Raw genomic sequence first — 14,653 nt, 5'->3', positions numbered from 1 at the left:
AGCTGTAGGCTGCCACCTTCTGGTCAATCATGGGTATTACTTCTCCTACTGCATCTGAAAATGGAATGAGATTTCAAACTGTAAATCTGGGCCTAGAATGGCGGGTTTTGGACTTCTATGTCTGTCTTCTAACCCTCATCATAGTACCACTGCTATCTTCCAGGTTAACGGGACACTTGTTACACATTCTAATCACATTGAAGTGGTGAAGCTAATCAAATGTAAGTTCCTCTTTCTGTGTTTAAGCACCCAAAATCCACATTTGAAAACTAATTCTTAAAGTGAAACTGACACATCCCTTTGTTTTTCTTTTCTAGCGGGCTCCTATGTGGCCCTCACTGTGTTGGGGCGTCCCCCAGGGCTCACCCAGATCCCTTTGTCTGAGGCAGAGTCTGAAATGTTGGGTGTTAGCATTTCCTCTCCAAACTCTCCAGCAGCAGAACGCCCCTACAGTCCTCAGGACCGTCTCTCCTCCACACAGCCACCATGGGTGCGAAATGACATCTGTCACTTCTATTGCCCTTTTTCTATTTATTGCCTCCACAAACTTTCCTTCCTCATTCATCCTTCTTCCTCATTATCTTGGGGATTTCCTATGTCTTGTGTATGTCTTCCTCTTCCTTCTAAATATGGTCACATTTTTGTGGTGGTTTCTATGTATCTCATCCTGTCTCACAAAAACTCTGCATGTCAACATATTTATTAAATGCAACTGTATTATGTAGATCTAATATTTGTTTAAATGCTTTTCACCTGTAGTCTAATTCTCAGTTATACCCAATATGCTTTTCAACTTCCCTTCTTTTTTTCCCACAGGATGAGAATAGCAGTGTCTGCAACCAGAGGGTTGATATCTTGCAAAAGATGCTCACGAAAGAGCAGCAGGAGCTGCAGGTTAGCATAACAATCACTGTCACTTACTGTCTCCTCTCTATTGTTACACTGTTTTCCTTGGTGGGTGTTGGAAATAACAAGGTGATTTGAACACCTTATTCCACAGTTGTGAGAATCTAAATCCTGTTAAGGCATGTTTTGTTATTATTTGCACTGAAAATGAAAGGATCGACTCTCATCTGTCTTTAAATAGAACACTGTGTTTGGGTAGGAAGCAGGTAGTGTGCGTACAGTTGGTAAGACTGTTTCTCACGTAGTGTTTTTCAGACACTATTTTATTTTCCTTATGCTTCATACCAAACTATACATTTGTAGTATTTCACTTTCCTTGTTGTATCCACATATCAGAGTACTGCTGGTCCTGATTCCTTGATTTCACCCCTCTTTCTGTGTAGGCCATGAAGGAGGAGTACAGCAAGAACCCTTCCCCCAAACTACTGAAAGACATCCAGGAAGCTAAAAAACACATTCCTCAGCTGCAGGGTCAGCTCTTCAAGGCCACTGGGGCAACACAGGTAAAAGCAAATAACCTCCCTTTATCTAACTAACATATAAATTTTGTCCACAGAATAGGGTGTCTGGGGACACTCATCTACCACCAACATCCAAGCAGTCTTTGTATGATTTTGTGTAGAGCATTTAGGGATCGTTCCAGACAAACATTAATCCTAATCTTATCAGAGGATTAGGCTTTCTCTGTGGGAAGCCACTCTTTTGTGTCTGTGTGACATCTTATTTTATACACATCGCTCACTGAGCCTTGTGCTATGTGCATCAACATATTCGTCTCTCAATTTTAAACGAAAGTTATATTTTGTGAGATTACACTCTTCAAAGACTGGTTCATTCATATATGTATTAATGATTCCTTTTGTGGCCTGTTAGTTAGCCCATAGCCTTTGTCTGTGTAAACATGTTTCATTCTGGACTTTGTAAACCTTCTTGTTATGTAATAAGGTTGTTCATAATTAGTAACACATAATGTGTTTACATAAATCCTCAGGAGGCTGTTCCAGGTGGTGATGCAGATGATGGTAGCATGTTTGAGACAGAGCACACTCTCGCTTCTAAGGGAGACAACAGTACAGACCTGTCCTGGAGTAGCACTCCTGTAAGTTGTCACTTAAACAACACTGTTAAAATTTCTCTCTTTACTTTAAACTTTGATGCCAAGACTGGGCAAGTTGCAAGATAGTAGATTCCTGGCATAATGCTAAATTTATTGAATCAGTTTTAATGTGCTTACTTCAGGTCTAGATAACACCAGTGCTAGCACTATTGATGTATGTATTGATCCTGTATTCAAATTATTTTTAGTCATGTATAATAACTAAATAAATTATTTGGCAACAGTTGCGCTGTTGGTGATTTCTTTTGTGAAATCGATACTGATTGAGAATGTAATGTTTTGTTCCATCCCACCTCCAGATATCTCACAGATTTGGGCCTGGATCTCCAGACAGTATGTGTCCAAGAGAGTCAGTCTGCCCCAGCCCAAAGAGCACACCCAGGAACAGCTTCAACTCCTGCCACTCCCCAGAGGCAGACGACGCCACTGACCTGGTAGCTATATTCTTTGACCTTTTACGAATACTCTAAATATTTATTCACTCTTTTTGCTGGTTTGTAAGTAGATATGTTTGACAAAAACTCAAAGTGCATGACTGTCAGTCTAAGTATATACCAGACCAGGAGAACTGAGCTTTCATTTATAAGAACAAGTAATTTCACAATATATCAATGTCTTGTCCCCAGGACTCTCTGTCCCCCACCACAGTCAGCAGTCCCTCTTCTTCTCGCCTCGTCTCACAAATCATTGGAGCTGAGGATGACTATTTTGATTCAGACCAGGAACAGGTATTTTACTGCAAGGCAATGTTAATATCTGTGTCTTTCATAATATCACTAAACACAACTGACATATAAGATTTTTGGCTCTTTTTGGCTCTTAGTTAACAAACCTAACTTTGTTAAGACAGTTAAAGTAAGACTTTTTGTTAAAATGTTGTACTGAATGTGTTTCAGACAAATGGCCAGTGTAACAGCTTTAACAGCATTGAGCAGCTCAAGTCTCGCCCTGCCCACCTCGCAGCCTTCCTTCACCATGTCATCTCTCAGTTCGACCCTGCTCCTGTGGTAAAACCCACTTCCTTCACACCTTGTTAAAAGCCTGTTACATATTAATTTCCTGTTTTTTATGCAGCCTGGCAGACTCTATAAATCACTGTTTTTATGACTCCTAATCTTGTGTCCTCAGCTGTGCTACCTCTATGCTGACCTCTACAAGCAGACCAACTCCAAAGAGACCAGACGGGTGTTCATGGACCTCCACACCTTCTTCATTGACCGTGGAGCAGTAAGTACATTTTTTGTCAGCCAGAGTGAAGAATGGGGAACACAGCAGGCCTCAACATCTGTTGTTGTTGTTGTTGACAACATTGTTGTCTTTATATCTTGCACAAGAATTTAAATACCAATAATACGATTTTTGAGAAATCATGACCAAAAGCTGATATACTGCTGATTGGCTGTCACATCATACATAAGTGATGACATATTTACAAGTTAATGAGGGCCTTGTTTTATCATCTGCATTCACATTGACATGTCACATCATTTGAAACTGTTTTGCTGGAGTTCAGCATTTTTTTTATTGTTCCAATTTGTTGTCAAAGAATAAAACTGTTACATTTTTGTTACAGAATTTGAAAGTTGTAGTTCCTGAATCCATCTCTGCTGATCTTGGTAAGTATTTCATGCAGCATTCTGCTTCATTTAGTTGTCTGCTCAGTGTCAGTAGGTGATATTTTTTTTTGTTATGCTCACCTTTTGTGCTTCTGTTGGCTCACTTAAACAATTTGGCCATCCTCATTATGCAGTCCCTGTAAGTTGATCACTTACTCGGCCATGCACATTCTTGACTAATCAAATGCTCTGATGGTTTGGAAAGTATTGCTTAGTCTTAATATCACCTACTTTGTGTGCACATGCCACAATCCTTGATACTAGGTGTACAGTGTATGTGAGTGTGTGCCCTTGTGTTTGCAGACCGGCGGCGGACAGAACTGATCCCAGAGGAAATAAACAGACAACATGTTCAAACGCTGCAAGACTCTCTGCTCCCTGACATTCAGAAGAACCTTGAGGATTTCAGGTAAACTTGTGAACTCAGAATTTTTATTTTCTGAAGTGTGGTAGGTTCTGATTAAAAGTTTGGTCAGTTTTCACATCAAGCAAATAAAAAAATAGTATCTGGTTTAGTGCAGTATTTTGCATTTAGCCATTTTTTGCTGAAGCATTGATGATCTTATGCTGGTACATGCAGGCAGAAGCGCAGTATGGGCCTGACAGTGGCTGAAGTAGAATTGTCGAGACTGGACCAAGAGCGAATCAGAGACCGTGTCACTCTGGAGCGAGAGCGCTCATATGCTGAAAACATCATCACCAAGATAGAGGATATCCTGTAAGTAGCACATGCACACATGGTCACATAACCCACATGGCACACATACAGATATTTGCTGCTCAGATACTCTCTAGTCTCATGTTTCTAAAACACATCTTCTTCTTTGTGTTGTTTATAGGTTAACTACTCAGCCCACAGAGGAAGAGAAATGGTGAGAAAACTTCTCTTTGTGGAGCATTTGGTTGATTGATATGAAGAGCATCTCTCAAAGCGTATGGAGGAAATCTTTTAAGGCTGCATGGGCTCTCATGGCCCCTCAAACCATCTGTGCTTTCATCACATTTACTGTCTGTAATGGGTCTCACGATAATCTCAAAGAATTACCATATCACAGACTTTTTGACTCTTTTAAATTTTTATTTTGTGCTAAATTAGTAATATCTTTAAGTCTTTATGATCTAGTATGATCTTTGCTGTTTCGACCCAGAGCACATAGCAACATATTGGTGTCATTCCAAGCCCCATTCTACATCTCCCTCAGTTTACAAATGAGGCACTCAGGCTCTCTTTAAGAAAACATGTAATTTATGCAGTATGTTTATATTAAATAATTCAGAAGTGTGACTGATTGAAACAGTGTAGTTTGAAATGCCATATGGTCGCAGCACAGCCCAGATGGTTTGTGTAGAAATTGTATGAGAATGACTGGTATGACATATGGTACAAGTCACAATATATATAACTCTTATTCTCCTCAAATTTAAGCATTGTGTTGTTTTCTTGGTTATAATTCAAAAACTTTGGTTGTCATTTAGCACTACAATGCAGTATGTCATCTATACATACATGAAGCACCTTGGCGTGAGGGTAAAGGAACCTCGCAGTCTAGAGTCCAAACGGGTCCGGATCAACTTTCTCCCCAAGATCAAGGTATTTTATGCTCATCTCTGTGCTGTGGGCCTTCTCTCTTTCTCTTTTTCTCTGCCTGAAACATTGTCGTCTCTTTTTTTGAATAAAATACAGAAAAGCATCAAGACAGAAAAGGAAGGAGAAGAGAAGGTGAAGAAACCCAGATTTCCCAGTATCCTTGGACCTCAGCGTCGGCCTAGCCGTATTGAAGCAGGACCAGGTGAGTATAGACTTTTAAATTAGGCAAAATTCTGATTATACAAGAGCTTTTTCCAAATGTTGATATTTCTCTCTGTATTCAGTGGGTAAAGCCTTGGATGGTCGTCCCCGTCCTCAGAAACAATTGTCCCAGCCAACACTGGGGGCAAGTGAGCATCTTGAAACTGGTCGTCTAAGAGGCAGCCAATCGAGTGAGGGCTCTGAACTCACACACTCCATGTCTATCAACACCTCATCCCCAAACAGCGCCACCTATAGCTCAGACACTAGCCGAGATGCTGATATGGGTGAGTTGCTGAACGACTGAATTCAATGTATCAGCAGGCAAAACAGAGACACAAAGTGATTGCTTCTAAATTATTACTTGTGTCTCAGGTGGGACTCCGACCTCAGGCCCTTCCAGGCTGAGCGACGGCCTTCAGTCCGACCCTCTGGATGGGTTGCCGTACCCTGCTTCACACTTTGACCTTTACAGCCTGGACCAACTGCAAGAGGATGACAGAGAAAGTGACAGGTGCATTTACACTCACATTTGCACCAATACATTTGCATACATAGTGAATATTTATTTTTAACTTTGATTTCTCTGTTGATATTTCTTGTAGAGCCCACGAGGGAACACCAAAGGCCATAAGAAGGTAAGGATAGGTCATTTTGACTTTTCTAACTTAAACATTATATGGTGGAGAAGTAGCCAGATGAAAAGCTAACTCTCTGTCTTGTCCTAGGCTTGAGGGACTAGGTGCTGCTGATGTCCAGAGTGAGGACGACCAGGGAACAGACTCTGAGCATGACCCCCTGAACTGGCAGCAGCTGGTGGGGCGAGAAGTCCTAGCGGGTCTCCGGCCTCACGAAATCAAGAGACAGGAGGTCATCAATGGTGAGAATGCAACATGTTCAAAACTCATTAAAGCTGCATTTCTATTTCTCAACAAATAGGCTATATAGCTCACCCACCACATGCTTTAAAATACTGTTGTAATACAGTATATACGGAGTAGAGAGGAGAAGAGAGAGATATGCTGCAGACCATTTGTGGGGATCCAACCCAAATTGCTGTCAAACATATTTCATTTTGAGCTGCGCAAGTGATCTGCCATCTTGAATTAACATCTTGCATTGTATCTGCAGAGCTGTTTTACACAGAACGTGCACATGTGCGGATGCTGAGAGTTTTGGACCATGTTTTCTACCAGAAGCTCTCCAAAGAGGCCATCCTGCCTCCTGCTGACATCAAGAACATCTTCACCAACTTGGAGGAGATTCTACAGCTGCATGGTACACACAAACACACATATAAACACAAACACACACATCCTCAGATCCATCAAGAATTATTATCTATGCATGACTACTCTTGTGCATGTACAAAACTGTGAAAAAAAAGATCTCAAAAGTAAAGTAGTGAGAGTTAGAAACAAAGTTTAAAGTAAATAAATAAACTACAACAGAATGAGAACATATAGAATGTAAACTGTGCATACACACAGCACCCTTACATTTTGATGATGCATTCTTCATCTTTGTTATCTTACACATGCACACACACACATATACAGATGAACACTTGCGCACACACTGACTATCCATTGGTGCTTCTCCTTTGAATTTCAGTTTCAATACTGGAGCAAATGGCAGCCATTCGGAAGAGAAATGAGTCTTCAGTAATTGATCAGATAGGAGACGACTTGCTCTCTTGGGTGAGTACAATTCTCAGGCTGAAATTGTATTTCCTCTTTCAAACATTTTTTTTATATTGAATAAATTTCAAGATGACTGATGTGGTTGGAAAAAAAAAACGTATTGTGCACAAAGAAATTGAACTGTTGCCCGAAATAGCTCTATAGCAAGAAAAAAAGTGTGGATTTTGGCATGAGATTGCTTTCCACAGGCTCACATCTTGTTTATTTTGACATGTTATATGAACAAGACAATGGCCATGTACAGTTTTTATTTGATAGACACGGGTTTATTGGCATTTTTTTCAACATGGCACGAAAGAACAACTCTGCTGTCCTCAGTAACAAGAAATGTTATCGCAGTGGAAGCAAGCAAGTGAAATGGAGGCCTGTTCCTCAGTAAATGGTTATGTCAGACAGTGCCCTAGATTTGCCTGACATCTCCACATCTCGATATCATGTGTGATACATGAGATGCGAGGTAGCCACATATCAGCTGGCAGCCTTGTTTAAAATGTCTCTATGGGGGATAAGTAGGGTAAACGGTCCCCTGAGGGTCTGAGCATTGATCCAGTCTACATTTAAACTTAAGCTGTCTCTGCTATGAGGACTTAAGCCTGGCCCCCTTCTGGGAGTTACTGCTCATTGTATTGGTTAAATACAAGGCATTTCCATGGCAACTACCCTTGACCCAGATTGACTAAGTGACTGATCTGTTTCTGTCCATCTCTGCTCCGTCCTGTCTTGGGTCGGGTGGTTACAGTTCAGCGGTGGAGAGGAGGAGAAGATAAAGCAGGCGGTGGGCATGTTCTGCAGTAACCAGCCTTTTGCTCTGGAGATCATCAAGACCAAGCAGAAGAAAGACTCAAGGTTCACTTCGTTCATCCAGGTACTGACATTGTGCTCATATATTGCAGGAAATTATTATTCGGTTTAGTGAAAATGATTTTTTCTTTCAGCCGTCTAGCTACTGTACTGAATGAAATGCTCAGATTATGTCATACATCTGCAATAGGCAGATTTGTCTTACTCCAGGAAATAAAAATGAAATGTCACTTTTCTCAATAAAAACCACGCTATATTAAGTGTAGCTCATTCACTATGTATTCTTATAAAATTATACATTTTGGTGACCGTGTTTATAAAGTATAACTTGTAATTTTCATCGCTTTGCAGGAGGCAGAGAGTAACAGACTGTGTCGTCGACTGCAGCTTAAAGACATCATTCCTGTAGAGATGCTGCGGCTCACCAAGTATCCTCTGCTGCTAGACAACATCGCCAAGTACACAGGTGCTGTGACTTACGAATCATCACAGTTGGCAGTGATTTGGAATCAGATCATGTTAACAAGGTTTTTTGAATGCAGATATCAGCCTATATATTACCTATGTCTGTGGTCTCAAATGAAATGGTAATTCCAAATAAGGTGAGTGAATAAATCATATAGCATATAGCAAAATATAGCAAAGAAATATTAATAGTAGAGCATGGCATGATGTAATTTATAGCATTTAATCAAACACCTGCTAGACTCTTAAATAAATGGGCCAGGCCAGTACATTGACTAACATTAGCTTATTTCAGATACATCAGTGTTGACTGTACAAGAAATTGCAGTACAGAAATCCAAAACTAGGTTTGAGTAAATGGTGTCACCATTACATAGCTTATCCACCAGAGAGCACTAACATGTTAAATTTTTCATAGATGGAAAATGTCCAGGTAATGTCCAGTATGTATCTCAGTCACAATCACAGGGATCTGTATCAAGATTGTTTATGTTTAGTAAAAATATTATAAGCTCATATATTGTTATTAGAATTTTTAAAAACTTCAGTATCAGTTGGGCTGTACAGTGAACACCAGTGAAGCCTTAATAATGTCAACATTACCTATAAACAGGGCTACAGGACAGACTTGTAAAATCATAAAAAATACATACAGGTACCAAAACTGATCCCTCTGTGGAAGACACTTCAAAGTCTGTTCTACTCGATCACAAATACTTAGTCAATCTCTGACTCTGTCACAGGGAGATAAATGATTATCTGCTTTTAAAAAGGACTATTTTAAACCACGATTATACTTATTCCCTCGCTCCACCAGTAATGCTGTACAGCTTATCTAATCCGATAGTTGTCATTTTTCATCTAGACAAGAAATGAAACTTAGTGGCTGCACTGCTGCAGTCCCTCTGTATGTGACCTCCTCAAGTAGAGTTCAGTTATTGTGTCCACCTTTTCTCCCCGGTGATCCTCAAATCAATGAAATCCTGTGAGACAGTTCATTGAATATGGAAATTACTTTATTCATGTTGTTAGTAACCATGGAAACACATAATACAGGAATAATACCTAGTTTGTATTATTTATCTGAATGTAGTATAATACAATTGATAAACATGGAAATTAACTCTTGTAATAGAGGAAAAGTGGATAAAAATGAAATCTTAAGCAAGGTTCTACGTGGCAACATGCCAACCATTAGAGAATTACAGAGACAAATGGAGAGATTATAATTTTAATGGTCCTGGAGCGGTGGTGCACATTTTGGGAAATGTCTCACCCATTATTTGGTCCATCATTTTAGTCTTGGCTGGAGTTCGGGTCTCACACTGAGAGAATGCACTTATGATAAAGTATAATCGACTATTATAGGATCATAATGCCCCCCTGCTTTATCATAATTTTTGAGAACGATGGTGTGTTAATGGACGGAGGAAATATCAATTTGCTGGACAGCCCCCTGCAGAACTAAGGAGGCCTTACTTCTTATTTGATGTCATAATATCTTTCAGACAACACTGCAGAGAGGGACAAAGTGAAGCAGGCAGCAGACTGCTGTAGGAAGATCCTAAATCACGTCAACCAGGCGGTGAAGGAATCTGAGGACAAGCAGGTATGATGTTTTTTAAAATCTCCTTTCCATTTTATGCCATCCTTTAGACTTTTCTCTTCCTCCCCTTCAGTGTCATCCTAAGTCCTTTCTTCTTTCCTGCTCTACCAAAATGTATTTTTTCACTACCTTCTTTGCTCCCCAGGCAGTGGCTTCCTTTTAAAGAGCACTCACTTATCCCCGTTCCTCTGTCTCTGTTTTTTTTTCTTTTCATCCTTCCTCTAGAGGTTGGAGGACTACCAGAGAAGACTGGACCTCTCTTCTCTAAAGCAGACAGACAACCCCATGATCCTAGAGCTAAAGGTGAGTTATCTACATGACCCTTTTAGCTTCAGTTAAGGCATACTGAATTGTTTTATATCCACATATGCTCTTTGTAACATCTGCTAGATACAAAAGTAGCACTGTGTAGAAGTGGCTCTTATGACCAGTGGCAAATACTATAACATCTTGTTTTAACCAATTTCCCTGTTCCATGTCCATCAGAATCTGGATCTAACCAAGAGAACGATGGTGCATGAGGGACCACTGTCATGGAAAGTGAACAAAGACAAGACTATTGGTTTGTAATCAATGCAAGAATTAATTTATTGATGAGCAGCTCATACAGTACAGTATGTGACTCCTGCTGACTAGTGCCCACGTTTGGCAATAAATGCAAGTGTCCTCTCTGTCTCCTTTCAGAGTTGTACACACTCCTGTTGGAGGACATCCTGGTTCTGCTACAGAAACAAGATGAGCGCCTGATCTTGAAGTGTCACAGCAAAAACCTGGCAGGCACTGCAGATACCAAACATATCTTCAGCCCCATCATCAAACTCAGCACTGTGCTGGTTCGCTCTGTGGCCACAGGTCAGTTAACATTCAGTCTCATAAAAGACACAAGTGAAAAGCATCATCCTGATGTCAGGAAATCTGTAGCTCCATGCATACTGATTAATCTCATCCCAAATCTTCTGTCTCCCTCTCTCTGGCCAGACAACAAGTCCTTTTTTGTCCTCTCCATGTCAGACAACGGAGCCCAGATCTATGAGCTGATGGCGCCCACAGTCTCAGATCAGAAAACGTGAGAGCAAATACCTGATTGATTCCTTTAATTTGTATTGCTCCAGGTGTTAAGTAGGGTAATAACTTTTTTTTTCCTTGCACAAGGTGGCAGCGTCTGATCACCCAGAGAGCTGATGCGATGAAAGTCAAACCTCACAGCGTCATACCATTACCTCAGACCGAGTGCGTTGCTTCACTATCTTTATATTTTGATCAGATCTGATGGCTCTCAGGGTTTGAGCTTGTTACTAACATAAGATGTTGCTTGTGTGCCAGTGGGGAGAGAGACGGAGTGGAGATCATTACAACAGGTGTTTCCAGGCTGAGTAGAGACCCCGACCGCACATCCATCGGCAGCACCCAGTCCACAGGTAACTGGAGCCACTCATTTATTCAGTTATTCATGGAGAAAAATGTTCTTCCTTATTACTTAAATATTCTACCCTACTCAAGTGTGTAGGTAATCCTTCTCTAATTATACCTCCTCTGATAACTGTAATTATACCTCCTTAGATAAAGAGAGCAGTCCAGCCTCCAGAAGTGCAATGCAGAGCTCTCTACCTGGTAATAATCCATTTGAGGGAGTGAAGGCAGAGGAAGAAGAGGAGGAGGAAGGTTTTGTGGACCCAGAGCTTCCTTACCAAGCAGCTGAGGATGGAAGAGAAGGAGACTCGTTTAACATATTTCCCTCCAGAGCAGATGAAGCACTGAAAACATGTAAGCGTGCAGAGCAGATAACTCAAAAACATGTGCTACATAGGCAGTGAATTAACCAACTGTTTGCAGACATTGTATGTGCATTTAAAAAAGAAAACATCATTAACCCACACATCTCACCTGTCCCTCAGTGGCAGCATTAAAGCAGGTGTTGGTGACCCAGCTAATGTCCCAGGAGGCTGCAGAGCAAACCAAACGCTCCACAGGGGCTCGTCTCCTCAGGACCACCTCTCTGCGGACCCCTGTAGACAGCCGCGCACGGGTGATGGTCCACAACGGCTCAGAGAAGAACAGCTCTCAGACAGAAGACCTGGCTCAGGACCTGGGCTCTGGGGACACAGGCTTCTTCGACACTCCTGAAGATTATGGTGAGCCAGGGCAGTCGACATTGCCCTGTAGGTTTAAATAGGTTTTACTTAGCAACATATGCTTCTTAAAGTAGTCATTGTAAGGTTCAGTTTGATCAGTGCTCTTTGTCTTTTTTTGATCCAGATGTTTTTTCTACAGCATTAGTATTAAATGGCTTCCTTCCTGATTCTCTCAGCAGGATACTTAGTCCTGGAGGGTTACGGTGGCCCAGGGGAGAGCAGCACGGATGACGACATTTTGGCGTCAACCACAGGGAAGCAGCTGAGCACCTCACAAGGCTGTGCTGCTGACTCTGGCATCAATTTGAGGTTTTCCTCAACGTCACAGGCGGGCAGCCTCTCCTCTTTCAGCAGACAGGTCCTGTCTCACCTTAGAAACCTTCAGGCCAACCTAAACTATCTGAAGGTATTGAACATTTATTCCCTCTCAGCTCCGCAACACATACACATATAATACCAGTATGATATATACACATAGTGATCATTTTTATTGCATGACTTGACAGCGAATTGTTTCTCTCCTGCAGGAGGTTGAGGCCAAGTACAATAATCTAATACGCCAAAGGCCAGAGAGGTCAACAGCAGATACGGATGGAAATAAAGGTATGTCAGTTCATACTCAGTGTCAACATATGGATCACTAGATGTTAATATAGGAATAACTTCTTGTATCTGTCATTCTTCTGATCCTACACCTCAATTTTTCTCCCCAGATAAGAGATAGTGGAAGTCTGTGCCGCAGCTTTTGGCTCTGGTCCCAAAGAGGAAGTACCGACTTGTAGTCTGTTCCTACTTCTTGTGTCCTGGACTTTTCTGGACGTCCTATAAGCTTGTCCTCTCACTGCTGAGCCCCCTGTTTTTCCATCGCCTGCGGTTGCCACAGAGAACGAGAGACTTGAGTGTGAGCGTAAACATTTGAAGGGAGGAGTCATCTTTGTGATGCCGCGCCCCCCTCCATCAGCACAAGGCAATCAGGGAGGTGGGATTGCCCCAGAACCTCACCCCTCTACCATCTCACACCCATTTCCCCCTGAACTCCCTGCAAGAAAGAGAACTTATACCAAAATGTACAAAGATGTGTGTTTAGAATATATATATATGAAACACAAAACAAGAAAAGGAAAATTTTAAGATAATGTATTAAGATTTTTTTTTTATCCCAAGATGTATTTATTTTCCTTCTTTTCATTTTTAAAAAAAGTGTTTCCCACATTGCTTGCATGCTTTTGGCCATGGTGTTACCTTTTTGGCTGCTTTTCCTGCTTCAGTCACACAGGGTTAAGTGTGAGTATTGAGTGCATGCTAGCATACAAGTATGCTAACCTAGTGTAACCCTGATGAAATGGCAGGAATATATTCAGACTGATAGAGGCCAGAGTTGCACTGGTGATGGATAGATCCCATTGTGTTAAAAACTCTTGAACTGTGTTAAAGTCTAGAATTTCAGATAAATTCTAGGTGTGGTGTTAACTAGAATGAAGAGTCTGAAGGCTCTGATCTGGTCCTGTTGCATTTCTGTGCTGCCTCCTTCCTCCTCCTCCCCATCCTCACTGTGAGGGGTGTTTTGCCTCTTGTCTGCTCCTCTACTCCTTTGCGTGTGATTCCCCCCCTCTTTTCCCTGTGAACAGTTAAGGTTGTCATCCTTCTTCTCTTCCTCACAGCCCAGTGGCTTTCATGCTTATTTATCCCCCCCCTACACTCTATATGTCATGCTTCCTCATCTGCCTTTGGGTATCTTGCCCCGTTCTCCCTCTTCTACAAGGAGCGGTCATTCTCTCTGCATCAGCTCCTGACAGAAATGCTGCTTCTTCTTTCTGCTACTGTTGGCGATGCTGATCTGACTGCCTGATATTCTAATAATGTCATGAAGTTCAACATATACTGTACAATGATCAAGTTGGAAGGTTATGCATAACTTTAATAAATAAATGGTGCCATGACACATTGAAAAAGAAAAACCTTGCCTGTTTTTTTTCTTTATGTACACTAGTATTCAGTCAGTTTTAATGACAGTGTCAGTAATGGAGAGATGATATAAGACCTTTTTTCACTTGAAGATTGATGAGAAAAATCAAGGACACCTGAGTCTTCGGCATGATGGATTAGCTAAGTAGCCTACCCTTGAATTTATTTCTTGTTAAAATGATTCCAAGTGAGAAAAATAGCGCTCAGTCATGCTATTAATCCATCAGCGTTAAATAACAAAGATATCAGATCATGACAGTAGGCTACTCACCCCTCTTTCTAATTGCGGTCCTGTTGAACAGAGTCATTGATAGTGGTCAGTATATTTAAACCTACTATGTCTACAGGTAATAACATACCAGGAGTAAATGAGCTGACCTCTTGTCCTTACATGTATGAGATGGTATATATCTTTCAGTTGTCACTACCCCATCATATGCTTGTTATATTCCCAGCTGATAAGACGTCACCTCCATAAATCTTCATGTCAGGCTTTATCTCGTTGCGTAACATGTTTCTTCATGTTCCCGGGAATTTAATATTTTTCAATTTC

General features: G+C 41.2%; 1 protein-coding gene across 5 annotated transcripts in view; it reads left to right on the top strand.

Annotated features, from left to right (window-relative positions):
- The window catches only part of arhgef12a (Rho guanine nucleotide exchange factor (GEF) 12a), a 35,245-nt gene extending 21,152 nt beyond the window's left edge, over nucleotides 1–14,093 (top strand). For 4 of the 5 annotated variants that reach the window (XM_018681233.2, XM_018681232.2, XM_018681236.2 and 1 more), the window contains 35 exons: nucleotides 164–221; nucleotides 318–490; nucleotides 817–894; nucleotides 1,290–1,409; nucleotides 1,898–2,005; nucleotides 2,323–2,457; nucleotides 2,650–2,751; nucleotides 2,920–3,030; nucleotides 3,152–3,250; nucleotides 3,597–3,639; nucleotides 3,943–4,048; nucleotides 4,220–4,357; nucleotides 4,479–4,511; nucleotides 5,116–5,230; nucleotides 5,324–5,429; nucleotides 5,512–5,715; nucleotides 5,804–5,942; nucleotides 6,034–6,066; nucleotides 6,157–6,308; nucleotides 6,560–6,706; nucleotides 7,043–7,128; nucleotides 7,871–7,996; nucleotides 8,284–8,398; nucleotides 9,906–10,006; nucleotides 10,229–10,306; nucleotides 10,490–10,565; nucleotides 10,688–10,855; nucleotides 10,982–11,069; nucleotides 11,156–11,233; nucleotides 11,327–11,421; nucleotides 11,564–11,767; nucleotides 11,899–12,135; nucleotides 12,312–12,541; nucleotides 12,663–12,738; nucleotides 12,849–14,093. In XM_018681233.2, the coding sequence (XP_018536749.1) occupies nucleotides 164–221; nucleotides 318–490; nucleotides 817–894; nucleotides 1,290–1,409; nucleotides 1,898–2,005; nucleotides 2,323–2,457; nucleotides 2,650–2,751; nucleotides 2,920–3,030; nucleotides 3,152–3,250; nucleotides 3,597–3,639; nucleotides 3,943–4,048; nucleotides 4,220–4,357; nucleotides 4,479–4,511; nucleotides 5,116–5,230; nucleotides 5,324–5,429; nucleotides 5,512–5,715; nucleotides 5,804–5,942; nucleotides 6,034–6,066; nucleotides 6,157–6,308; nucleotides 6,560–6,706; nucleotides 7,043–7,128; nucleotides 7,871–7,996; nucleotides 8,284–8,398; nucleotides 9,906–10,006; nucleotides 10,229–10,306; nucleotides 10,490–10,565; nucleotides 10,688–10,855; nucleotides 10,982–11,069; nucleotides 11,156–11,233; nucleotides 11,327–11,421; nucleotides 11,564–11,767; nucleotides 11,899–12,135; nucleotides 12,312–12,541; nucleotides 12,663–12,738; nucleotides 12,849–12,859 (3,969 nt within the window). In that variant the 3' untranslated portion in view covers nucleotides 12,860–14,093. The remainder of the gene's footprint in view (nucleotides 1–163; nucleotides 222–317; nucleotides 491–816; nucleotides 895–1,289; nucleotides 1,410–1,897; nucleotides 2,006–2,322; nucleotides 2,458–2,649; nucleotides 2,752–2,919; nucleotides 3,031–3,151; nucleotides 3,251–3,596; nucleotides 3,640–3,942; nucleotides 4,049–4,219; nucleotides 4,358–4,478; nucleotides 4,512–5,115; nucleotides 5,231–5,323; nucleotides 5,430–5,511; nucleotides 5,716–5,803; nucleotides 5,943–6,033; nucleotides 6,067–6,156; nucleotides 6,309–6,559; nucleotides 6,707–7,042; nucleotides 7,129–7,870; nucleotides 7,997–8,283; nucleotides 8,399–9,905; nucleotides 10,007–10,228; nucleotides 10,307–10,489; nucleotides 10,566–10,687; nucleotides 10,856–10,981; nucleotides 11,070–11,155; nucleotides 11,234–11,326; nucleotides 11,422–11,563; nucleotides 11,768–11,898; nucleotides 12,136–12,311; nucleotides 12,542–12,662; nucleotides 12,739–12,848) is intronic. The other variant, XM_018681234.2, reaches the window with a different exon arrangement.
- The last annotated feature ends 560 nt before the right edge of the window (nucleotides 14,094–14,653 follow it).

Source organism: Lates calcarifer, linkage group LG21 (assembly GCF_001640805.2).
Source record: "Lates calcarifer isolate ASB-BC8 linkage group LG21, TLL_Latcal_v3, whole genome shotgun sequence".
NCBI classification, from domain to species: Eukaryota; Metazoa; Chordata; class Actinopteri; family Centropomidae; genus Lates; species Lates calcarifer.
Note: the sequence above shows the minus strand (reverse complement) of the source record. Positions and strands in the feature narration are given on the sequence as shown.